The following is a 27728-nucleotide window of genomic DNA, read 5'->3' on the forward strand; positions in this document are numbered from 1 at the left end:
TTTTAAGCGTACGTAAAATCAAGGGAACGTATAATCAGGGTACGTAAAACGAAGGTTCTACTGTATTAGACAATTTACGATAAGATACAGCTTAAAATCATCCATCTAACTTCACTGCATTTATTCCTTAATTTTAATTAGTTTTTATCTTATTTAAATTTTATAAGACAATTAAAATTACATTTCAAAATACAATCTTTGATCTACCGCCATCATTGATCAAGGCTCCAACATGAAGTATAATAATATAATCATCTTCACATCGTAGAAATACTTTCTATAGGGATTAAGGCTATCTTTTAAAGGGGTTACAAAATATATCAAAGCAAAGGTGTAAATATTACGGGGCGCCATTTGGGACATAAATAATTACGTTACAATACATGTACAATAAATGTCCGAAATGGCACCCTGTAAGATATAACATGAATATAAAATTACTCATTCTTGATATTTATGAATATTAAGTCTTTCTTATTTAATACAGAATTGTGTTTCTTTAAAAAATAAAATTTGTATGGCAAGACAATTTGTTTGACGGAACTTTAATAAGTAGATAAAGCAGTTTCATTTATTGCCAAACAATTTTAAAGAGATAGATGAAATACAGAACCCATGATTAAAACAGTTAAAAAATAAATTGTTACATAACAATAAACCATTCAAAAAAGAAAAACTAAATCAGATACTAAAACAACAAGAAATGATTTTTAAAAAAGGCTGTGATAACAACCATTGGTTTTAAAAAAACAGTTAAAAACAAATTGGTTAATTATCAGATAAGATTAAAGCTGTAAGAAATTGTGAACTATTGCAGTTAGCTATTTGGCAAGCATTGTAGGAAGGAGTATAATATTTTATGTCATAAAAATATAAAACAATATACTAATTAGAAATCATTGTTTATGTTTTGATTACAAGCCATTTAAGTATTTATCACACAATGATAGCAAAACAAAAATGTGATTAACAGCTGCGATGATTAAGAATTTTATTTTCCATGAATTTGCTTTCAAATTTATGATTCTTCTTTACATTATATTTTACATCAACAACAAACAAATGTTATTCAACCAATCAGAGTGTAGGTGCTGATGATATGCTTGATTGACTCTCTGTTTTCTCAACAACAGTTTCGTTAGAGCTAACTTCATCGGGTGAATCTTTAGCCTTGCGATTACGGCTACGTCTTCCTCCACCTCGTTTTCCTTGCCCCCTGTAACTGTAATATTGCGGATTGGTGTGTACTGTTGAGTCACTGGTCGATGGTCCGGACCCTTGACCGCGGGCAGTCTGGTGATGGTGGTTATGGTAACCACGCCCTCGCCCTGATTTTTGTTTCTGCTTTTGTTCCGTTGGTGGAATATGTGGGAACACTTTGACTATTCTACCAACTGCTTTGGTCTTTCCTTCCCTAGAAAACAAAACAATTTTTTCTAGTTTCTTTTACGTAACTTGATGTTTCCATTTCAAAGGAATACTGTTTCGAATACAAGAAATATATTGAACTATTTTATGAAAAACTAAACTTACCTAAACACCATTCTGGTATCTTCATGAATGTATTCTGGATTCTTTATGAATCTGAAATGAACAATAGCTTTGTCTCCAGTCCTCAAGTGTTCCCTGTTCATATAAATGATTGACGCTGTCTGACGTATACTACCGCAATGAACTAGAAAAGAGTATATTATGTGTTACTGTATATAATAATAATTATCATATTTCTATAGCGCCCTTTTCATGAATAATCATGCTCAAAGGTGCTTTAAATAGCACATTATTACCCCCGTCATTTTTTTGGATCAAACACATATGAAAACATACTCCCATAATGCAACTAGTAATCAGCGCAAAGTGTCTTGATGTAACCGGGTACCCATTTTATACACCTGGGTGGAGAGAGGCAAATGTAAGTATCTTGCCTAAGGATACAATCAATACAGATCTGACAGTTGATATTTTAAAATTCTTACCCATAGCTTGATATCTGGCGCTGATAGTAGTTGGGTGATGCAAGACAAGAATTTCACCCTCAAATTCCCAGCATGCTTCAGGTTTTGTTTGCGGAGATATCATCACCATTCCTTTACGTACATGAGAACGTTTAATTTGCTGTTGAGAAATTACAAAATAGATTATTATCATCATCATAATAATATCATAAAATTAGATGAAAAAAAATCCACCATTTTAAATAAATAACTGAAATCCAAAGGCAGATTACTGGAAAATGACAATGCTGTGGGTATCAGTGGCTGGATCTCAATGGAGATACAAAATAAAATAAGCAAAAAGCTAAATCAAAACGATAAAGTAAAACAGACAAAAAAATTAACAGAGCTTTTGAGAAACGCTAGCCCTTCATCAGTGCAAGTGAGAGTACTTAGACAAAATTAAGAATATAAAGCAGACAAGAATAACTTAATATACTGTACAGATGATGACATACCTTTTTTAAAGCAAAAGAAGCAGTTTGTCCAGCCTTAACTACTTTGACAGGCATTCTTTTTCGGTGGATACTTTTAACGATCACAGACTGAAACTGTCCGAGTGGATCAGGACCTAACAGTAATGTGTCATTTACTCGTATGACACCTTTCAAGGTCGTCCCTGAAACCACTGTACCAACACCCTGAAAGTAATATATGACAATATTATGGTATAAACTCTGTACACAAATTATCATTATCATCTAAATATACAGTAGGACTCTTTCTTTGGAATACACCTATTCAGAGGACACCCCATTTAAAAGGTGCCGTTTGGTGGCAGCACTCGACACAAAGGAACCCTTAGGGGAGAAGAAAATTGTGGTATGTGCCGTCCACACCTGTGCGCAAGTCGCAGGTTATTCCCCCCATTTCCCAAGGTGCAATATAATTATATGTTACTACAATCAACACCCTATTCAGGAGATCTCCCCTAAAAAGGGAAAATTTTCGAAGGTGTCCATTTAATAGAGGTTCTACTGTACACACGTCAAGGCATCTTTGCACTAAGCTAAGTATAATTGTTGTAATGCAAATTCATTTATAAGAATGTACAGTATTATTTAGTTTCATGTTGTTAAAAAAGAAAAGCTTTAAATACGTACTGGAACAGAGTAAGTATCATCAATCTGGAATTCTGCAGGATCATTTTCATCACATTTCATTCTTGTCGTCAGAAGATTCAAAAACATCTTGAGATAATCTAGATTCTCACCAGTTACGTTTGATACTTGGAAGATTGGACAGACTCTAGTAAAGAAACAAAAAACAATCCATTCATTTTTACAAAAGCAATATTGAAAAGACAGTGTATGGCCAAATATGGTCCACTCTCCCAATACCGGACTCTCAGAAAATCAGAAACTCTACCAAAACCAGCCCTTTTTAAAAATTTCATATGCATCCAACGAGAAACTCGCCAATTACAGGATGGATAAACTATTTTATAATTGAAACATTTTGCTTGAGGTCCAAACGTCTCAAATTCTTTTTGAACTTCAGAAACACATTCAGAAAACCAGACATAATATAGGCCAGCCTAAAGGTGTCCAGCATTGGGAGATTTGACTGTACAATACAAATCATCAAGATACTGTACCTCTCTGAGCTGAAGTTTGTTGCAGACGTGACAACATCGTCTTGGCTGTTTACTAACACCGGTATTTTTCTACAACCAGGAGACTTAAGAATTCTAAGCAGTAACTTTAAAGTATCTTGTAAAACGTTAGGAGGACACATATCAATCTTGGTCACCACAACAAAAATTGGCACGTTTAATGCCAACGCTAGCCCAAGGTGTTCTTTGGTCATTCCTATGATACCAGCATTACTTCCAATCTGAAATAAACATTTTTTGTTATTCATCTGATTCGGGAGACAATGTAGGTTTTATCACTGTTACCCCTTTCACATCACCTTACAAGACATATGAGTTTACACACACCAGGGCACACACCAATAAAAAAGCCAGTGTTGACACCCTGGTTTTTCTTCATCTTTAGGAGTTCCCATAATCATCATGTTGATTATCACAGAACTAGTCGTTGTGGTGGCAGTATTCACAGCTGGTTTTAGGTTTAGTTTTTATTGTTTGGATTTATTTCCTATATTATTTAATTTTTTATTATTTTTTATTTCTATTATTTTTCTTTTATACTCTTTATTTACTTTTACAAGGCAATGTGACTAAGCCCTATTAAGGGGGGACGATCTATTGGTTCTCGGAGGTGTTCTTTTAACTTCTACTAATATACATGATTCAAATAATCACTCACCATGAGCATACCAAAGTCAGGGACATGACCTGTCATCCCAAACACTGTAGTTTTTAAGTATTTCTCATGTCCAGCTAAATCGATAAATGTTATAACCTTGGATGACTCTTCACAAATTCGAACCCAGTCCAAGTTACCTCCTGAAAAACCATAATGCAATTTAATTATGTAAGAGGACCAGGTTTAACAAAAATTAAATTAGACAATTAAAATGTTGATATTGTGTATGTCCAATTATGCATTCAATGGTGATCATTTTAAGGTATAATATATTAATACTGTACAATACAATGAAACATGTGACCTTTTTACAATTATACAGCTGTGTAATGTAAGTGAAACAATGGTACAATAACGTGCACTAATATTATGCAAGTAAGTTTAAGTCTACTGACTTGCACAAACAATCAAATTTAATTATTTGAATTCAAGGTGACTTGGAAGAACAATAGTCCACATACAAAGTAATTAAACAGTTATCAATCAATCAACTGCTTCTACAGTACCAGTAAAAAAAGGAATTTGTATCTATACCATCACTGTTGGCAGACCACAAACTCTTTGTTCAATCCTAGTATAATAATTTGCTTCTTTGTTTTTTATATAATTTAATCACCATTTTATACATGTGATTTATTATAATTCTCAGAATTTTTATTGTATTACTGGTAAATAAATGTTTATTTAAATGAATAATCAAACACTTGTTATTGTATAGTAGAACCTATATTAAAGTGACACTTTTATGACAGAACAAAGTGTCCCCTTAATAGTGTTCCATGAATAGGGGTTTGCCGTAGTGTTAAACATATTTTTCCCCTCACTCATTTTACATAAAAGTGTCACCTTAATAGGGGTGTCCTATGAATGGTGGTTTGCCGTAGTGTTAAACTTTTATTTCCCCTCACTCATTTTACATAAAAGTGTCCCCTTAATAATTGTCGTAGTGTTTAAACATATATTTCCCTCATTTATTTTACATAAAGGTGTCCTCTTAATAGGGGTGTTCTATGAATCGGAGTTGTCATATATTTCCCCTGATTCATTTCACATAAAAGTATCCCCTTATATGGTGTTTTCTGATTCTACTGTAGTTACCGTGCGAATCAGGCTTATTGACGACTTTGCCTTGACTATTAAAACCAAGTATATCATTTCCAACACTGCTGGTTCTTCCTGATTCCATTTCATGTTTATGACGGAACAGCCTCTGTCGGGCCAATCCTCTGCCGTTATCCAGTTCACCGTGAGTGAGTACACCTAGGAGAGTGCTTTTTCCAGCATCTACATTGCCCACGACTGCCACTCTGTATAATAGAAACAAATTATTTTCATATTCAAAGCAAATCGCTAATTAGAGGATGGATAAACTATCTCATGCTTATTTTTGAAGAGTAGGGAATGGAGTAGAAACAGTAGATCAGGATTGAACTAAGGGCTTTGGGATTGGATTGGAAGACAAGCATGTTAACCACGAAGAGATATTGATGATAAATGCCACCCTGAATTATGTAACAAAAACATTATTTTATTTATTTATTTTATTCAGTTCACAACCAACAGCAATGAAACTGCCACTAACAGGTTGAATCTAACAGTAAACAGGTACTACTGTACTTTCTAAGCCACAAAATAAAACTGGATTTAGACACAAGTGCAATAGTTCTCAATTTCATTCTGATATGATTCCATTTTTATGAGAAATTTGTTCTTACCTGACTTCTAAGAAATCTTCTTCTTCTGCTCTACCTCTGATGAGAAGTTCTTTCACGATTTTGTTGTTTACTTGGCGTTCTCTTAACAACACAACATCTGCGTTTAGCGTATCTGCCATGCCTTTTATTGTTTCTAGAGATTTTGTCATTTCCTCTTCTGACAAGCCGTCTTCTGTTCCATCACCTTTTGAAATAATTTTACAACAAATTCTTATTAATGACATTTTTTGTTTTCAATAGTAAAGCTCTGTCTACACTATCCAACTTTATGTGACAAAAAAAATGTGATGTGCCCATATATGACATGATGATGTCATATCACGACTATATTTGGGCATATCACTACCATATTTGGGCACATCAGACTTTTTTTGTCAAACTAGTTTGATAGTGTAGACAGAGCTTTAGTTAATATTGTTTACATTTGATAAATTGATAATAGTCAATAATAAATACTAATTTTTACCTCCTTGCCCCACTTCATATATAGCCTCACTGTGGCCATCTTTCAGTCGTTGTTCCAACTGTTTTAGTAAGTGCTCATACATTTCTTCATTCGGATTGACAAATCGCGTCTATAAAACACAATTTACATTATTATTATTATGATAATATATTCATTTATTTATATATATTTACATCACAGGCACACAATAATTAATTTATATAAATATATGTTCAAATGACGCCTTCTCATGAGTACCCCAGTTATTTTGATAAAAAATTTAAAAAAATGTATGGAAACTCCAGCGAATAAATTGAAGTGGAGTGAAAAAAAAAGAAAAAAGTCATCAACTGTGTTGATTAACTGTAAGTTTTAGTACCATACATAGCCTTGTTGGAAGTGTTTTATTTTAAGAGTAAGACTTATTGATTTATAAAAACTGTAATAAAAACAATAAGTGTTATTTAAGGTGAGTTAACAATGGATGATGAGAGCTTTTTTGGCCATTGGAATACAATGACAACAATGAATGGATATCTGGACATAATGAATGAATCCTAATTTAGTGTACAACAATACAGAACAGTAACAATCGTCTCACACTGAGCATAGTAACTAAAGCTAGCCATGTAATACAGTACAGTATATGTATACATTTAAAAAAAAAACTGTATTATTGCGTAGAGAAACTCTGTTGGCCTTATTTATAAACTGTATGTATAAATAATGCATATAAAATTTACAAGAAACAATGTATTATTACTTCAAGATGGGAGTGTATGGAATAATTAAAATTTGTTAATTAATTAAAAGTTTTACTTTGAAATTTAGAATTATATAGTGCAGTGAACAGCCAGTGATCAAGGATTACTCATATATTAGAATATCTCTATGGTTTACCATAGAGTATTCTATGGTTGACATCTAATCCATAGTATTGCACAACACTTCATCATCATTACTTTAAAGTTTGCGATGACTCAACTAAGAGAGATCATTTCCTGTCGCTGGCAATGATGTGAAAAATTACGTATACATACAGAAGAGGAAGAATTAAACAATTAAAATCTTATGTAATATAATCTAAAGTATTGATGTTCCAACTTTTTTATATAAGGGCAAATTACTGTACAAGTTAGAATGAATTTATATCTTTAATCTTGCATATAGTATTAGTAACTTAAACGGTTTCTTTAAGTAATGTAAAAATCATACCTTAGAACAATTCTTTGCCAATATGTGGTCTTTCCCGAATAAATCGACATCATCAGGGGCAAAAAGACTTGCCGCCTTTTCTGGCATATCAGGAGTCGTTGGCGATTGCAAGTTTTCTGGACTCAAAGAGTCTGGCATAAAGTTAGTGACAATAGCTGCACACATTTTGAGTTTTCAATCAGATGATCAGTAAAAAATTTGACTAGGCCTATTATTTATTAAAATTATTTAAAACAATCCGTTTGTAATTTTATAACGTCCTACATTTGAAGCAAAATATTGTAAAATATATTGTCCTGCACAGCGATAGTTGACGACGTACACCCATAGACTTCTTCTATGCTAAAGTTGGCTTCCCATCCTGTTATCAAGTTAATTGAAAACAACGTTAATTACTTAATTTTCAAATTGTAGATTTTAATAATACATTTTACTTAAATTAGGGTATACTTTTTTTATAATTTATATTATTATTACTAATTAGGCTAGACTTCTTCTAGTAGAGGCTATACTGTATCTAAAAATCAAATTAAAATAGGCCTAGGCCTAATCAATAACAGGTTCTAATAACATACTATACTTGTACTAATTTTGGATAGAGATATATTGGCCTACAGAATGATTAATAAAGTCTAGGCTAGGCCTAGCTATGTTACCTTCTTGCTGTTTCTCGATGTCCACGTATACGGCCCGGGTCAAGTTTAACCAATACGGCGGCGTGCTCTCACCCAAGCTTAGGCAGCTGTTAATATTAAAAGAGTAATCTATTCTTAGTACCTTCGACGAAAATTATAAATAACGTGAAAAGGGGTTGACACTTCTTTTATACTACACGATGATGCAACCCAGTGAAAATCGTTGCATAAATTCTCAAAGAAAGTAAACAAATTATTGGTTCCCAGGTCTTGTTAATTTGTCATGTTTTTGTTGCAAGCCGATGTCATCACTTTGATAATGATGAAGAACGCCCTCAATAACTTACCTTTGATTTTTCAGTACGTCGCGCGTAGAACTGCTGTTAGTAGGGGAGGGGGAGGGGGAGGGGTTGGTGGGTATCAATCAGATCACCGTTATCTTTGGGAATCGATTTCCTAAGATCTGATATTTGGCGGACATTGTAGGCAAAAAGGTCAGACTAGTAACAGTTATTAAATTAAGACTAATTATTTCAAATAGAAGATTGGCCTACTAGGATTAAAATTAATTACTCCATTATACGCTTTAGGGGACAGAGAGAGTGGATAGGCCGACCGATTAATCCACCACCACCCCTAAATTTTGGAATACAATAATCAAAGTTCATTATCAAGTTCAGTAACTAATTTTTAGGCCCTCCATCACATCCCAGCACACCGTCGAATCCATGCTTGTCACCTTGAAAGAGCACAATGAATTATAAATATTATATAGACTTTCTTAAATACAGAAATTAATTACGGTAACACTACTATCCAAACAACAACGAGGGAATATAACAAATATTATAAAGTGCGCGCTGTCATCCTCTCTGCAAAATAATTTCATTAATATAATATGATATATCGATGTTTCCGCTTGGTCGTCAAAAACAGTTTTCTACTGTTTAATCCCTCGTTCAAATATAGCACAACCACAGAATACAAAATAATGTCTGTATCCGTTCTCCAACACTATTTTAACTATTCAAATGTTTATTCCGAACTACCAATTGGCGACCGATACCTACCAGTCCGGGGGGTTGTTTTTTATCTACTCGTCGTTGGATTTAAGAAAATTTAGATTCCTTGTTTTTGAGTCACGCTTCGTTGATCGCTATTGAGTTCATTATACATCGTTCATTTTCCGTTTTCATCATGGAAAAGATTCAGCACTTTTAAAATTCATCATTGCGATTTAAAAAATGTGGATTTATATATTCTTTTTGTTGACAAATTTTGAAGGATGCTAGATACCCGGATGAAATGAAGATTCATAAAAGGATATTATGCCAACTCGAATTATTTTGCTACCACATGATGGAGGAATCACCATGGTTATCTGTGAGGGACGCGTACTACTGATGTTTTGAGATTTAGAATTGGTTTATAAATTTAACTTCACGATTATCATTATCATCAAGAAGATAACATGTTCGTGAATCTGATCTATTTCAATAAATATGTGGAATTATTTATTTTCGATAACATTTTGGATTAGGCCTACATGTCATAGCGTGCTTTACACCTGTTGGTTTGCCTGACAGCAATACTTTGATTGATGACGTCAAAATGTCAATCATCACATCGTTAATTAAGGAGATATTTAATTTTCAAAGTGGAAAGTATATATGATGAGATTATACCAATGTTCATTTGGAATAATGTTATATTGATTGAAAGGTATGTGACGTATCATCAATGATTTTTAGTATGTGTTGAGTCATAAAAATACACGTGTTAGGTAGATAAATGCATTTAGTGGTACTTGACAAGTATATTAAAAATAAAATGCATGCAATATTATATAACACAATCACCACTATCTTACAATTTTAGATGATAACCTGATCTATATTTACTTTTCAATTTTCAAGTCAAAAGTACTACTACCGTGCCTGTTATATTAGTGTGATATTAATATTATTTACTCGTCGATCGTATTTTTAGAATAAAAAAGATTAATTCGAGATAATAAACCGATTTTAAGAAAATAAACAGAATGAATATTAAATGCTGGGAAAGATAACAAATTGGCATTTTAAAATAAGAAATGTTATCAGCTTAAAAAAGGATACAGCAATGCGTGTGTTAAAGTATGCTTTATCAATGGTCTATTATTCTTCGAGGGGGCCTAACTGCGTTCCTAAGCGTCTACGAAGCATACTTATAATCGCATCACCACAAGGATGTCCCGTAACAAAATCTATTAATAGAATCAACCGCATGCTGCTCCGGTCATTTCCGAACGACGATTCGGGTACACTTTTAATATTAAAAATGTTCGTATACCCGTATTTTATATGGTAATTGCATGCCAGGTAACATCATATCAGAATGATAATCCAAATATTGAAGAATTGAATTGAAGCAAAAATCTAACAATCAATACACACTTTTAATTTTACGGAGAGATTTTTAATTCGGTATTTTAACTATTTTTAGCTTTAAATGTATTCTATAAGTATTTTTAATATTTAATTAATTTAATAATTAATGTATTTTAATCATATCAGTGCCAAGGAAGACACATTTTCGAAAACGATCGTCTTTACATTTCGACGATTAAAGGATGCCTATAGGCCTACTAATACTAGAGCATATTTAACAAATTTGCAGAATAGCGCTCAAATTTAGGATTTATAATACTTTATAATACATCTATTAATTAATTAATTTTAATAATGTTAACATTATTACGTCGTTGTTTTTAATTGAGAATTACATTATTTATACCCATTCTAGTTCGTGCTTAATTCTTCCAGCTGTGTGTTTCCATGCCAACGTTGTACGTTACAGTCTCCATTAGCGGGATTTTTGTCGTCCTGGGGGTAATTTGTGTGCCAATAAAATGCTGTTTTGTGAGATATTATGACAGGTACGATTTTAGTTGTCGTCACATTCTATGAAATATCGTTGTTAAGAAGCAGCGTCCAGCGATTTGAATTGAATGTCCGATAACCGATTCCCTGAACGGACTTCTGTGAACAGATTCCAAAAAATGTCAAATAATTTGATATTTGATTGATTGTTTCAATAATCACTGCTATTTATACTTAACGTATTTATTAATATTAGGCATAATTATGGTACCTGCGATTAGGACGTAACAACACCACTTGATCACGAGTTTTTGGTATATTATCATGCAATATGTGCGTATACATCGTATACAATAGAGTGTAAATTTATTTTGTTTGTTATACTCGGGTTCGAGAGTCGATGGGCGGATTTTTTTCATTCTACAGATTTTCTCATCTTAACCGTTTAAAAATTAATTAATTTCCAGAGACCCGGTATCATTCAGTTTGAGTATGGAGGTATAAAAATAGTATATAATATTTTTATACCTCCATGGTTTGAGTTTCTCCGTACTTTAGTAAATTATCATTCATTCGTTCGTTCGTTTATTCATTCATTCATTCATTCATTTGTCTTTATCGGCTTACTTTATCCATAGTAGGCCCAATGGGTGCGGCGTTTTAACGGTTGGTGATTGATTTAATACATTTATAAAATCGTAGGAATCAATTATGTCCTCATCAAATTTAATATAAGGCGTGGTGATGTTAACTTTTTTAGCCTGAAACATTTAAACATGGTTTGAATGTGTTTTAGGCATCGGATCGGAGTATGAGAGGTCGTATTTGTGTATGATTTTGTAGCGCTGTTGCATTCCATTGGTGGCCAACGCGATGTCTTTTTGGAAGTAAAGTATACTTTATACCATCCGAATAACTTTCTAATAATAACACAAGAATTAGGGAGGCGTACATTATTCGAACAAGACGCGTGCCGGGCTCAGTAAATTATTGGTAGTTTTATCTGCAGCCTTAAAACAATTCTCGTTATTAAACTTCACAATAGTAAGCCTAGCCTATATGAAGTTATAATTAAGTTTTCATAATTTATTAATTGTTATGTTATGGGTAACCGTATAGTTTAGTTGTTCTTTGGTTACAGGTGCCATTATTCTTTGTTAAGCCCTAAAACCCTTATGCAAAACATGCAGATATTATCATAGGCCTAATAAAGTAAATTTCAATATTTGAAATTCAAAAAGATATACAATTTTTAACGTTAAAAATTGTATTTTTAAATTATTGTTTGAAGGTTTGCAAAATCAAATGTTATATAAAGTTTGTAATATACGTGGTGTACCGCACGCAAACTTTATATCAATATTTTAAAATTGTTTCCCACATGCCAAATTCTTGCTGCAATTTGCTTTCGACAAGTTAAAAAAACGCAACACCACCCTCTATAAATACAGTAACGTTATTAGCTATTAGGTGGCGCTATTAAACATATTGTTTTTGTCAGGAGGTGTCAGCAGCAGGGTTTGAAAGCTTACTTTGTTTATTTAATTGTTCTAACATTTTTATTTGATTAAATAGAGTAATATTATTTCTTTGCTATTTGTAGCGATAATTTTGTTTCTAATAAACCGTTCCGTTATCTCATGGCCATCATACTCCCATATATAAAACAGAAGTCATGAATTTGTCAGCATCTGAAATTTGTTGCTTATGCCGCCCTCTACAGATCACCAAAGTTTTTCACGTCACGTGTTGCGCCCAATCAGACGACAACTTAGATTTAGCGCACGGCGATTTGAGTTTGAATTTTGGTAGGAAAAATAAGATCAATTTTCATTTATATTTTCACAATTGTCACCAATTTTATTATACATTATTGTGTCTAGACTATGTTTCTTATAAAAAATGTATAATAATCTCTTCAGTTTTAACTATATTTTATAAATTAATTCAGCACCCACACTACTCACTTTTGCACCACTCTCACGAACTAACTCACCTCAGCAGGTAAGGTCAGAGTCCAGCACGTCTGCTGGTCTGACGCTTTCAACTAGCCTAGGATATTGATAAATAAATATACAGTCATTAATCATAGAAGTTATGTTAGACCTATATCCATTAATAACAATGTTTACGCCTTTTAAAATATCTTCTTTATACTAATACTCCATGAATAAATATTTAAAAAAGAGAATTTTATAAACGTATTTGTTGGTAACAGTTATAACCAGTGTGTGTTCCACCACCACCTTCCCCTTCCTATTTGAAAAGGTGGTTTCCACTCTTCCCACCACCCACCTGCATGTGAAATTGGCCCACATGTTTTTTATGTTTGTTTTTGTAGGAAATAAACAACGAAAAAGAAAAGTTTGCCAATATTTTCATTTTCTTGAGTTTATATATTTTACGAACCATGACCTCCATAATGGTAATGCTTAGGCCTGTATTATGACTGGCTAAGCTACCACATACATATGACCTGCCAATCTTGAGTTGATCATGTGAAATGTTACTTTGCATATGTGATTAAAATCTAGTTTACCAAAATCCTGCACCAAAATTTGGTGCTGATGAAAAACCATGTAATACATTGTTTCTGGCTTTACATACAAATATCATTCTTAAAATTATGATCCAAATTTGAAGAAAACATTTTGCTTGGAGAAACACAAATTGTAAATTGATTTAACTTGTATAGAAGTGGAAAGGGGCACGTTAAAGGAAGTACATGTGAGAATGTTCAATGATATAAGTAAGTGGCCCCTAATGTAATTAAGTATTTAAGATTCTAAAGTTGACGTTAATTCATGAATATTCTATACAAGATCGCAATGTAACATAAACCACAAAATGACCGACTTGTTTTGAAATCGTAGCCCTTGCCCTTAGTTGTAGTAGTAAGAATTTGAAGTAAACAGTTATACAAACACTGTTGATCAAATGAAAATCTTGCAACCATAGTGGACTACTCAAATTTCTTGCACCTAATGACTCAACTGTGGTTGCTATGGATGGGACAGGTTGCTATGCAGCTGTTTAGGAGTGGAGATGACAGCAGGTAGTTGTTGAGTGGTCTCATGAATATCCGAAAAAAAAAAGTGAAATAGAATGTGTAGGATAAAAATTTAATAGGTTTTATGTAACAAGATTGTAATTTACATTCACATCTATTTATAATAAACAATATTTTTTTTAACGTTTTCCAGCAATATTGATGGATAAATGAACCTGTTGCACAACTAATTTACTTTAGCCTACATATCATGTCTTATTTTGATTTTTAATACTAAATATTGAAATGCTTTATTTGTCCATTATCATAATAAAATAACATTAGAAATTCATCTTAAAGATTGGCAAATATTAGTACGATAAAAAACATTAAATATAAAATTCACCTCCTTGATGATTAGTTTTTCTTCCATTCACTTTTATTCATAGGTGCACTTGGCACCTTTTTCTCGTTACCCAAAGTTAGTTTACCAAAAACACATAATAGCTAAAACTTGTTTTAATATGAGAATTTAAATATTCTATTAAATGTAATTATATTATTTTTCAGTTATCTTTCAGGATGATGTACAGAACTTCCTTATTAAACCATGGTAAGTAAAAGCATAAATTACACAACAGGTTTATTTATGAATCGATATCACATCATTTTACGGTACTAATGATATCTGAAGAAAAAGATAAATATACCATATACTGTACATCGTTCTCAAATCATATTCAATACATTACCATAAAATGGAATAAACTTAATGACAGTTTAAAAACTGCTAAATCTATATTTATTTTTAGAAAAAAAAAAGTTAAAAAGGTTTCTAATTTCAAATTATTAATAACACTCATACTTTAAAACAATTTTTTCTGAAATGTTTTTGTTGCTTTGTAGTTGTTCTTGTCATCTTTTTCTTTGAGATCCTTGAAATGAAATGAAATCGAAAAACCATATCTGTAAATAATTTTGGTGTGTTTTATTACAAGAAAAAGATAAATATACATATCCAATACATTACCATAAAACAGTGATAACTTTATTCCGTTTGCTTTAAAGCCTCTGTCTCAATATTACATCAGTAAGTCTGACTTAATCACACGTTAAGAATGGAACATGTCAGAATTGCCAAGTTTAGGATTAATGACTTCTGTTTTGACTATATAAATTGTAGAGGAAGCTAGTTTTCATATTATGCCTACCACATGTTCTTTTGGTTACTTCATCTCCTTTGAGAGTGGCTATCATATTTGATTGATTATTACCTGAGTTTTTGAAGGTTGTTTAGGGAGTTCTAGTTTATGATTAATCTAACATAGTTTTTTTTTGTTTAATGGTTTTTGGTATTAAAACGCCTTATGCTGGTGTGATACATATACCAGTTGCAGAGGTGTAGAATCCCATGAGGAATTCGGTAGACATGTGCGTCATGTTCACCCTAGTCCTCTAACCCCTTTCTATAATCATTGAGGTAACATTATGATGAGAAAATAACCCAAAGTTGACTCGATTATTATTTAATTTTTACACTGTTAATGCGTCATGTTTGCGTGGTCAATTTACGTTGATTTTAATAATAGAAGTCATAAAAATACTTGTATTAAATATTAAACATTCCTAAATTTACAAGGATTGACGACTATGGTTTATGTTATACATTCCCAAAGAAACACTATTTCTATGTCAGTATTGGCAGAACCTCCAGCGGGTTAACGTCTATGAGTGCTCACTGGTTAAGGGAGAGCTTAAAGGACCCCAGAGCATGAGCTATGCAATGCAACTACCCAGCATTAGATCACTAAAGTAAATCAGGGGCCTCTTCTCCTGCATTACACCACTTGGAAGACCTTCATGAGCTAACAAAGTTTCCCTTGAATATGGATGTCCCAAAGGAGGGGTTTACTGCATTTTTATGTAATATATAAAAACATTTCATGTCAGAAAACATTTTTATTAACTGGTATGTTTAATTTATGTATGTAAATGTTGGTAAAACACTCAAGTGTTATTTGAGTTACACAAAATTATGGAGTTGTCGTGAAGTAATGAGAGTTCCTTTTTGAACAATTATGCAATAATGTTGTAGACACCTGTGAATATAGGAATTTAACAGTATTAAAATTGATAAAATGAGTATACTGCCCTCTTGTATTTGTTGTGGCGAGTTGACCTGAAGATATTGTATTGCATAAAGTAATAAGTGACCAAACTGAGTTTGGTGTTGAATTCTATGTTGAATGAAATTAGAGAGATGGCCACCATCACTGACAATTCTTCATGTTTTTTGTAACAAATTGTTCAGACAAAAAGTTATTAAAACTTGACTAGTATCAAAAAAGTAATAAAAACTCCTTTATTTGTTCAAAATACAGATATACTAAAACAATGCTTAGTTGCCAAATCATTGTTTCTTTATTTTCAGTGCGAAAAAATTAATAAGTGAGTGTTTTGTAGCTTTTAAGCAAACAAACAATTTCTATCAAGTTTAAAAAAAAAATAAGAAGGGGATGAAGAGGAACTAGAATTTGCCTTTATAAAATGTACTTTTTTCCTATAATCTCTTATAATTTCTTTTTTTTAAATTGCATAATTTGAAACCTGACTTGTGATCAACATGTGTTACATCTTTACATTAGTTTTGTGATGTCAATGAAACTAAACTTCAACTAACAATAACACCCTATTCCTCAGAGATACAAACTTTGTTAGTTTCAGTTCCGCACATCTACTTCATCCATGAAAAAATGTAACAGTTGTATAACAATATATATACAGTATAACAATATATATACAGTATAAGGACACCCCTATTAAGAGAACAATTGCCTGTGGAATGAATTATACTATGGCCAACCCATATTCTGGGGACACTTTGTTTGGACCTGAGGATGTGTCCCCTTTATAGGGATTCTATTATAATGTGAATATTAGTGTACAATATTATAGTGTACAGTATTTATAGTATACAGTATTTATAGTATACAGTTATTGAATTAATGTTCCACAACCACAAAACCAAAACACACCCCATCCATCCACTTCCAAAGTAGAGAGGGGATGGGGTGTTATGGGGAAGGTGATTTGCAGTTTTAAAGTGTCTAGACACTCAAACCTGTCTCCAGTGGATTAATTGTGTATGTAATTGATGGTTAAAATCTGGTAGAAGATTACATGATGTTTCTTGGAAGACCAATAGAAATGAATGAATTCCAGGATGTTTAGTTTGAATATGTCCTGTGATCACCACATAAAAGGATACAGTGGTGTACATAATAGAATTTGAGACCTTGATAAATTATGCCATTAAGAAACTGTTTAAATTATTGCGTACCTGTCAACTCTATGCGTTTCCTGAAGTCTTTAAAATCAATGCTTAATCATTATGTTGACAATATAACAAATGTAGTTAAATTATTGGCAATGGCATCCTTAAACAAGTGTTGGCAGGATCGTATGTGTGTTTGAAATATTGACTGAGCTCTTTACAGCCCTATGACCAACAAGAAGCTAAGCCTGAATCTGCATCGTGTCACTTTTATCGTCCAACTTTGCCACTTACCAACAGTACAATTCAATTCAATTCAACTAAACATTTATTTCTTCCTTCAATAAAATTAGGTAATCATAACAAATTCAAGTAAAATATCAATCAATTGATGAAACAAAAAAAGTACAGAGAACATCATCAAACCTGTAATTAATTATTTAAATGTCACAAAAATAGGAACTTCAGTCCCCACAGGGATCTGGTTATAAGCGCACAGCCCCAGCTAATAAGTTGATCTGGGCCTCCGTGGTTAAAATAAAGTTGAATTAAATTTATAAATATAATAAAATAATAATAAATACATATTAAATGTTTACTCTTTGATTTCAAATAATGTGATGTTTAAGGATAGCCCAACCCAATCCATTGTTCATTAAACCCACCTTCAAGTTCATTACATAACATCCATGGACCACAAACTGTATTTACATCATTATGTCCCAAGGTTACAAGTATATGAGTCAAAAGCAATTTACGATGTTTACAACTTGTGGTGTATGACTACTTCAGAATATTTACAACTCATTTTCCTGTTGTTTTAAAAGCTTTACTCACAGGTAACTATTTCCTTCATGCCTACAGGCAGATCCAGGTAGGGGAAAACAAAGGGAGGGGAGGGGGAATGGGGAGTTTAAAAGAAAGGGAGGGGAGGGGTGGGGAATGCCAGATCTAGGTAGGGGTAAAACAAAGGGAGATATAGGGAGGGACCGTGTTAGATCCAGGTAGGGAAAAACAAAGGGAGGGGAGGGGGAATGGGGAGTTTAAAAGAAAGGGAGGGGAGGGGTGGGGAATGCCAGATCCAGGTAGGGATAAAACAACGGGAGGTGTAGGGAAGGGACCATGTTAGATCCAGGTAGGGAAAAACAAAGGGGGGGGGAGGAGGGCTGTAAGGAGGGGATTATGTTGCAAAAAAAAAAAAGTAAATGAAGTGCTAACCCTATGTCCTATGACAACTGTATAAATCCTTTTTTTAACATTTAGCCCTGACAAAGCAAAGGAAATAGGAAGGAGTTTTCCAAAAGCTTGGCATGTCTGCCTGATTTATTTTATGGTTTTGATTTACATATTTGCTTATCTTATTTGAATCTCCATTTTCCATTAAATTGCCTTTGAATTTAATTTCTTTAACATATACTTTGTATAATATTATAACTATAACAGTATAACAGTATTACACATTCAAATTAATCCTTATCAACGAAATAGTTTTTTGTTCTTGATGATCTTTATATGCAATTTTTCTTAAAATCGCAGAACTACGTCTCTGTCAACACTTTCATGTTTTAAACTGAAGTTTAAGTTGATTTATTTGCCTTTACAATTCCATAACATGACATACCTAAAAAGCATAGCGTGTTATCAAGCCAGAAATATAACACTTCTACGGTTCATGCTATCACCTAAGACCCCAAGACATTATGCTATTTTCCCTTAATATTTCACAATTCAACATTCCAATTTTTGCTTTTTTTCACACCGGAACCAGAAAATGAGAAAAGTCTGGGAATATCTAATTTTCAGACATGCATTTTAATCATTATAACTCATTTATACCAAGGGTACAAATTTGTTTAGAATACTGTAATAATAACAGTATTATGGATTTATTATTTTATCCATTCATTTGTATGAATGATATCTCCTTTCATACCGGAACCAGAAAAAAGAGAAGTTTATCTGGCGATATCTACATTTCAGACATGCATTTTAACCATTACAAGTTCATTCATACCATGGAGGTATAAAAATTATTATTATACCTCCATGTTCATACTGAGGCTACAACTTTTTACCTTACCATGATAATAATAACAGGACTGATTTATTATTTATCCATCTGTGTGGACGATGATCTCATCGTTTATGGCATGCCCATAATTTGAAAGAAAAATGAAAAATAATTAAATGTCAATTTGTGGTAATTACCATTTAAACCGTTTTATTATATTCCTATCAGACATTTTAAATCCTTTAAAGTACTGGATACTATAAAAGGGAAGTGGCCAAGATGGACATACAGTTTAAAGTTATCCTTCTTATTGTAGTGATTTGTTAGGGTGACTTAAACTAGATAGAATATTAACCACACTTTAAACTCAGACAAGATCAATCCAGTGGTGTGAATCTCAGGGCATTAACTCATCAAAAATATATTTCTTTTCAAATGATTGAAGCATATTTAATTCTATATCAGATTTAGAATGTAATCCTAAAAAATAAGTGTAGAAAGTTGGTTTAAATGTTCTTAATTCTGGCTATTTTGTTTAGATTGTTAATTTTCCCCAAGATGAATTTTTGTTCATTTTATATGTGTTATTACCCTAAAATGTCCACATCCAGCAAAATCAATTTGAGGTACCACTTTTCCCAGGTTTTAAACTTTAACTACTACACTATGACTCTTTGCCTACTAACAGTAGCCTACCCATAAACCCTTGGAAGAGCCAGTAGACAACATTTATTTGTGCTTTTGTGAACCTCTAGTCTTTGGAGGAGATGGAGAATAGGACCTAATATTTTATTTCTTTCATTCATAATAATTATATGAAATGTATCTAAAAACAGTTGACATGTCAATAAGCTTACAGCATTTTTATTGAAATTATTTTTTCACTAATTGTTAAATTAATAAACTTGACAATATCATTTATTTAGTATGAATAATTATTAAGAATTGAAATATATACATACGTGTATTTTACAGCATTCTAATTGTGTGGCCTACTACTAAAATTAAAAGATTGCTGAAATTAAGTGTGCGTGAAAATATCTTTCATTATTTAAAGTCAGTGCACTTAATTAACTTTGAAATCAAGAACCAAAGTCAACTTCATGTTTGTTCCACTTGTGTGACTTTCTAAGACATTTTAAATAAAAGTCAGATATAAAAAAAACTAAGTAAATATTTTGTTACTTATGCCCAGAGGTTCTTAAGTAAATAATTCATCAATAAGTACAGTTTAGTAGATGAGTTTTTCAATTTTTTCTGGGTGTTAAATTGTAAACAATTTATTTGTATTGAATTGCAGTACAGTTTTTTCCATATTCTGACATACAAGTTTGTGTATAAATAATGTTACAATTTACATTTTTCTTGTTATACATTTATATTTATTAATAGTGTTTGAACAAAATTTGGTTGGAGGAAGAGGAAGATTGTTTTGTCTTGTTACCTATACCTAATTTGTTTACCTTTCTTTCTGCAATACATATTGTTTAATCTTGTATGTTTTATTATTTTCCCTCCTTATTTATGTGTTTTGTCTGTACTATACTCTATTTCATGGATGTACTGTTTAATACCAAATATACCATCATTTGTTTACCAATTGCCACTAGTCTATGGGCCTGTTTCTGCTGCAACTGCTCAAAATACGGTATAAAAATACGGTATAAAATACGGTATTTTTTATACCGTATTTTTTAGTACCCCGTTTCTGCTAACAATACTTCTTGGGTGGTCGTGTTAAATTTCATCTTTTTTACCCAAATTGCCATTCATTTATTTGATCGATAATTAAAAGTCGCAATAAAGGAAGTTTTACGTCTCACTTTCAACAGCCTAGCCCTAGTGATAGAGATGTTGTGAGAGCACAGAAAACATCGTAATGGGGACAATTAATTCGTTCCCTCCCCGAGTTATTGTATTTTGCAATGTTGTACTGCTTTCGCAGGCTCTTCAGCTTTGAGTTTACTTGCTTTGGAGACAAGTTTATTCCATACTCCTGCTTTATTTTTTTAGAAATGTCTTTATAAATGTGGTTGTCCCTTTTATTACCTTTTAGTTGGTCAGACATTTTAGCTTCCCCACACACATTTATTTAGTAAAACTGTGACGTATTCGCTCCACATTTTCGCCGAATATATCTATACATGTGTGTAAAGCAGCTAACAGCGACAGACAATAAAAACACGAATGGTGACCTTTTGTCATGTAAAAAAAAAATACGGTATTTTTTATTGGCAGCAGAAACGGGTACAAAAAATACGGTATAAATTTGTAAATACCGTATTTTATCCACAAATTTTGTGGGGAAAATACGGTATACAAAATACGGTATATTTTTTATGAGCGCAGTTTCTGCTGCCAAAAATATACCGTATATATACGGTATTCAAAAAATACCGTATAATATACGGTATTTAGTTGGCAGCAGAAACAGGGCCTATGACATGAATATATATATTTAATTTAAAGCTCTATCTACACTAATAAGTCACTATCATTATTATTATTATTATTTATTCAGGCAAAAGATACATTTTACAAAATATAACACAAATCAACAAATTAAACAAACACGACGTAAGAATAAAATATAAAATCATAGTCACTAGCTGCCAGGAAAGCACAAAAGCAGCCTAAGCCACTGTCACCAATTAGGTGTGTACCTCCAACCAGTGAAAACAAAAAAATGTCATGTGCCCATATATGGACATAATGATGTCATATTTTTGTCAAACAAGTTTGAGAGTGTAGAGAGAGCTTTAAGTATTATAAAAGCTATTAACTATAGAAGCCTGGTACTCCAATGCACTACCCCTTTAATATTCTTTCTTTTGTAATTAAATTAGAACAGCTTATGAATTGGCTATGTTTACTTGGTTTATTATTATTTCCCTGTAAAGTAATTATATATCAATGTCACTAGAGATTGCATTGAAGATAAAGATTTAATTCTTTATTTCTGTTGTTATACTTGATTGTTGATAACTTTTCTTTCAGACAAACAACTTCGACAGTTGAATGGAGAAAAATCCCAAGTTACATATAGACGGTGATCTCATCGTTTAGGTATGCTTATTGATTGCTTTTTACAATTTAAAAAAATAAAGTATTCTAGGAAATTAATTATCAAGACTCTACATTACACAATGTACATCAAATATAGTATCTGAAAAATATTTTATTAAAGATATATTGTCTCTCAAAAACAAAAAATGAAGATGAATAAAATCAGACTTTGAATATGCCATTTTGAATATTTAATAAAGTTTTTACTTCTGTAGAAAGAAAATAAACAGATAAACTTAACCAAAGACAATTTTACTATTTTTTGCTTTAAATTACACTTTTTCAGGTAAATAACTTTTTTAAATCACATTTTTGGTCAAAGTGAATAAATATTATGTGATATAATATATTATTATATATATATATATTTAGGGGGACAATCTTTAAACTTTTGTTGAACTTATGTTTATCCATGTACAAGTTTAAGAACAGAACAGGAGGGGAAGTGGGGGTTAATTTTTACTTTACCATACTGTTTCGATTTGTTGCTTTGATTATTAAGTTCCAGATGTCTTGGGGTGGGAAAAGTTTCCTGTTAGTTGATAGACACCCATATTCCCAAAATTGGTCAGTTCATGAAACCAAGCCAGTGCTGAGTGTGCAGCCTAGTTGCCCATTGCTGGCCAGCCAGTAGCGCACTATTTTTATAGCTGAGCCTCCATGGCAAGACCAAGGCAAGTCATTATAAAATTCAATCCCTCCCTAAAAACCCTGATGTTATCAGTGTGAATACAAATAAATGCAGCAATTCTGAAATAATTCTGTTTCACTTTTCATTGAAAGAAATCTAATCTCCTCCCTTTCTTTATCACTTCTTATTTTTTATATTGTACTTTAACAATGTGTGAAAGTTATGGTATTTTACATGCACTGTTTTTTTTATTAGCATATCTTGTATATGGATCTTAATTCCCAAATGAATTGTGATAATTCATTGAACTTTACTTAAACCATTAAGGATTAAGTAGTAATCCTAAATTAAAGACTGGTATTAATTGAACTAATGCCAAGCAGATTGAGTTTAACTGAGTATGCATCAAAATAGACTATAGAAAACCATTTCTACTTCTACAAAATCAATATTTCGTCTATTTTCTTATTGATAGTTAATTTACACTAAGACGAAATTATTGATAATTATATAGTTCTTCGATTGTAAACCAGTAATTTTAACTTATGTTTCAAGACAACTTTGTCACTATTAAGATACAGTTAATTTTGTTTGGTGGGCGTTGAATAATCATATAAAGTTCTTGATGTATTGGTGGTTGTGAATCAGATACAGTGGGTATAGTATGTATGTTTCAGTATGCCATGGTGGTATACTAAATAATATCCATTTTGGCCCTCCAAACCGACAATTTGATATGCTTTCTAATGTGTATTGCCAATCGATGACAAGTTAACTTTTAAACATGAGTTACTATATTTAAATACAGTGTATTGTTGACTGTATCATTTATTTAATTTTCTTTGTATTACTTTTAAAATGATAAACAGTCAAAATCTCCTTAACATTCCTTACCCATTTACCTAATGTTTGATGTTTTAACTAACGTCATCGTTTTATTTACGGACACTTTCACTATCATCTCAAGTGGGTGTATGCCATGTTTGTACATACAAACTCATCATTTGTGTACATATATTTATTGTCTTTCCTTACGATGCTTATGATGTGAAGCACAATGTTGTAGTTTCTCATGGAGTATTAATTTTGCAACCCACTATTTTCATTACTGTTGTCCGAGGGAACTACTTTAGATATTGCCACCCATGTTGGTGCTTTACAAAGATTGATGAATATCTTAAACAAAGAAGAAATACATATTTAATGACTGTAGAAAATAAGGGGGCACAAAGAAAATACACAGTCTCATGGGTGGATCTAGAGAGCTATATAAGCACACACTCAACACCCCTCCCCCAACCCCTTTGAAACTTAAATGAAATTATGAACTACTTTTAATATCTATTTTTTTTACAGATTATTAATATTTTGTTAGCGCTCTCCCCGTATATCCTGGATCCGTCCCTTAAAGTAAATTTACACACATCTTTCATACATTTATTTATTCCCTTTTTATTTTAACCGCATACTCCCTTTATATTGTTTTTATATCACAAAATTAGATGCTAGACTACGAGTTGAATTTCCCTTTTTTTCAAAATTCTTGCTTCTGTCCTGATAACATTCAGACTTTTTAGTTTAAAAAAAAACTTCATCATCATACCACTAATACCACATCATAACCCCAGAAACAAATGTAGGACAGGTTGCAACATTTTGATTTATCTCACAACATAAAATTTGGTTGAACGATTAAATATATAATAGTATTATTTCTAAATGAAATATTACATATTACAATTGGCTGACACAATGTATATTATTATGATCAAAAATGCTTATCAACAAGTTGTTTTTCAAATATAGTTTATGAAGGTATGTTTTTACTGGTGTCAAATGATTTAAGTATTTTCTGGAATGCTTAGCACTCACGTAGGTACTTAGTATACACGTAGACCATTTTATATTTAACCTCCATAGGTATGCAACATAGAAATTCAATTTTAGATGTCTTTGCAATGTCTACAAACATACTCAGAGATACCTTACTTTTTTTTTTTGGACAGTGCCTAGTAATGAATTACTGTTGATTATTTCAGTTAGTGCTTTGTGTGAGTTGTTAAGTTGAATTGTTAAGATTTTATAAACTGTAAAAGACTGTTTCATTTGCTATATAGAAACACAAAGGCGTAATCCTCCACCTCACAATCATGTGTACCTTACCCATTCACTTTGACTCCTTTCAAATTTTCATTTGTTTAAATAAGAATACGTACAATAACGATAAAGAATAGACTGCTATAGAAATAGATATCCACTTATTATTCACCTAATACCTTACTGGTCGTTCACCCTAATATTAATATACTAAATCCTATCATATTGATCATCAATGGTGTTAGATCATTGCTTTGCTTGGTTGCCAAGGCATAAAAATGCGCATATATACTAAATTCTCAATCAAACTTTATGTGACAAAAAAATGTGATGTGCCTATATATAGACATGATGATGTCATATCAATACCATATTTGGGCACATCACACTTTTTTTGTCAAACTAGTTTTGATAGATAGAGCTTTACAGTGCTGGGTAGGCTCATAGTGACTTTTTAATACATAATACGGTATATTAAATAGACCTATAACAATCGTTGGTGATGTCAAGAAGCAACACTAACCTGACTACAGACTACAAGTGACTACGCATGTGGAATGTTTATTAACAAGATTACAATTAAATTACATCTTCTAATAGCTGAATTCTCTAGCCTTACAGTACAAACGTGTACCTAAAACATCTAAATGAAAGTTAAAATTATGTGTTCTGTGGAACCAACCAAAATGCATGCAAAATACATCTCTACAAGATGCATGTTTATGTCAAACCACTACACAGTTAGTGTCACATTGTGGCGTCACTAACGACAGACCTTCAATTAAAGAAATAAGAGGAGAGCACTCGATAGCTCCCGTCAAATTTTCACTGAGCTCGATTTAAAAAATAAATGTTTTTTAAACTAAGGAGCACGGAGCGATCATGCTCCTTTTAAGTGAAGGTCTGTAACGATATGAAAATTGAGCAGTTGATTTTTTGAAATTATGGTATTTTAAATAATTGATTGATCTGCCCATACCTTTTGAAACATTTATGTCCCTTTAAACATTTATGAAGATCAGGTGACTGCGGTTTTATTTCCATTTCCTCTTTCTTTCCTCTTCCTCTCATACCTATCCACTCACAGCCAATCAAAACAAGTTATTTTACATTATCATATTTTGCTGGTATCATAATAATTTTAATACAATATAGTAAATAAACATTTTATATTGGAGTTGCTGTTTAGTAATTTTGTTTTTTTAAGCTCTGTCTACACTATCAAACTCATTTTGTTTGTCCCATAAAGTTTGATAGTGTAGACAGAGCTTTATGTTATTCATGGGACTGTAGTTACATGGGACTGCTGACTCTTGTAGCTACAGTAATCGTATTACTTTAGCAGTCCCTGACCAATTCATCTTTGTACATTGTATATTATGTTTTGTTGGTCAAATAAATAAATGAAATGAAATGAAATAAATGATTGAAGTTCATAGGTCTAAATTAGAAAATATAAATATCCTATAGGTTTATATTATAAATCCTGTGGGCAGTTTAATTTGTGGGAAAGTTAATAAACAGATAGTTAAAGATATATTGTCCCCCTAAAAAAATATTTTTTTAAATTTTTTTGTTGAATATGTTATTTTAATGTCACATAATAGTTATTCACTCTCACAAAAAATTGGGTCTGAAAAAAATGTATTTACCTGAGAAAAATGTAATTTAAAGCAAAAAATGGTCAAATTGTCTGGAAGACAATGAGTTTTTGGGTAATTTAACTGTTTATTTTGTCTTTTTATAGGTGAAATAATTTTTTTTTTTCCCTCGTTTTTTTTCTTATGGAAGTGAACAACTTCAATAAAACTGCAAAATGGCCTATTCAAAGTCCGATTTTAAAAATCTTTCTTTTTCATGATTTTGGGGGACAATACATCTTTAAGGAAATTCATTAAAAATAATTAAAAAAACGATCGTTATCAACACATTATTGTGGTAATATTTGATTGTTTAAAATATTTATAAATGGTGGGAAACTGTTTTATGTAGAAATACATACAAAAAGAAGAATTTTAAAAAAACCAAATAACTATCTTTTTATTGATTATTATCAAGATTTAAACACAGATTTAATTTATTAGAATCTTGTGAGTTTACAAAGACAAAATTTCCCATGTACCTGTGTGTTATAAGATAAGATTGAAATCATCCCTACTTGTTGTCCGATTTGTTACCGACAGAGTTTATATTGTCCATTAATAAGTATTATGAAGTCAGCGGTGCCTTTGAAATCAGAACCAAACCTGGTAGAAACAACTTAAGCGGTAAAACTTAAAAGCATGCATTTAGCTTTTCAGTTTGTTAACAATAAAACGTACGTTGATCAGGCTTGTATCTGTATAGATACTCTTATTTGTATTCAGGTGACTTTTGTATTGATAATTGAGCCGGTTCCTTTATTCTTCATTGTTCCACCATTGTCGGTTTAGTTTGTACTTACCTGGTGTGAGTACCAATGCTAAAAATGCTAAAAAAAAATAATGAAAAATTGCTTGTACTGATCCTTTCAATACCCCCGA

The 27728-nt window shown here is 31.9% G+C and overlaps 2 protein-coding genes across 3 annotated transcripts in view; one reads left to right on the forward strand and one right to left on the reverse strand.

Annotated features, from left to right (window-relative positions):
- Positions 1-60: 60 nt before the first annotated feature.
- On the reverse strand, positions 61-8568 carry LOC144840789 (GTP-binding protein 1-like). The gene is made up of 12 exons (XM_078696821.1): positions 8299-8568; positions 7643-8003; positions 6449-6557; positions 5983-6166; positions 5366-5574; positions 4268-4407; positions 3592-3830; positions 3098-3242; positions 2453-2635; positions 1977-2115; positions 1534-1675; positions 61-1414 (listed from the first exon to the last, which is right to left on the reverse strand). Exons 2-12 carry the CDS (start codon positions 7805-7807, stop codon positions 1078-1080), a joined length of 1992 nt encoding a protein of 663 aa, XP_078552947.1. The 5' UTR covers positions 7808-8003; positions 8299-8568; the 3' UTR covers positions 61-1077.
- A 4072-nt stretch (positions 8569-12640) lies between these two features.
- Positions 12641-27728, forward strand: part of LOC144839771 (lipase maturation factor 1-like) — an 80229-nt gene continuing 65141 nt past the window's right edge. The window contains exons 1-3 of one of the 2 annotated variants that reach the window (XM_078695256.1): positions 12641-12656; positions 14698-14740; positions 22410-22478. The gene's annotated coding sequence lies outside the window, so the exon portion shown is untranslated. Of the gene's footprint in view, positions 12657-12803; positions 12947-14697; positions 14741-22409; positions 22479-27728 lie in introns of those variants that run through there. The other variant, XM_078695255.1, reaches the window with a different exon arrangement.

This window comes from Antedon bifida, chromosome 4 (genome assembly GCF_963402885.1).
Source record: "Antedon bifida chromosome 4, ecAntBifi1.1, whole genome shotgun sequence".
NCBI lineage: Eukaryota > Metazoa > Echinodermata > Crinoidea > Comatulida > Antedonidae > Antedon > Antedon bifida.

Coding starts and splice junctions, on each gene's coding strand:
- LOC144840789 (XM_078696821.1), bottom strand. CDS start 7,807: ATGTGTGCAGCTATTGTCACTAACTTTATGCCAGACTCTTTGAGTCCA. Junction 4,408..5,365: donor CAATAAGCCTGATTCGCACG/GTAACTACAGTA, acceptor ATGGTTTTTCAG/GAGGTAACTTGGACTGGGTT. Junction 3,243..3,591: donor ACAAACTTCAGCTCAGAGAG/GTACAGTATCTT, acceptor TTTCTTTACTAG/AGTCTGTCCAATCTTCCAAG.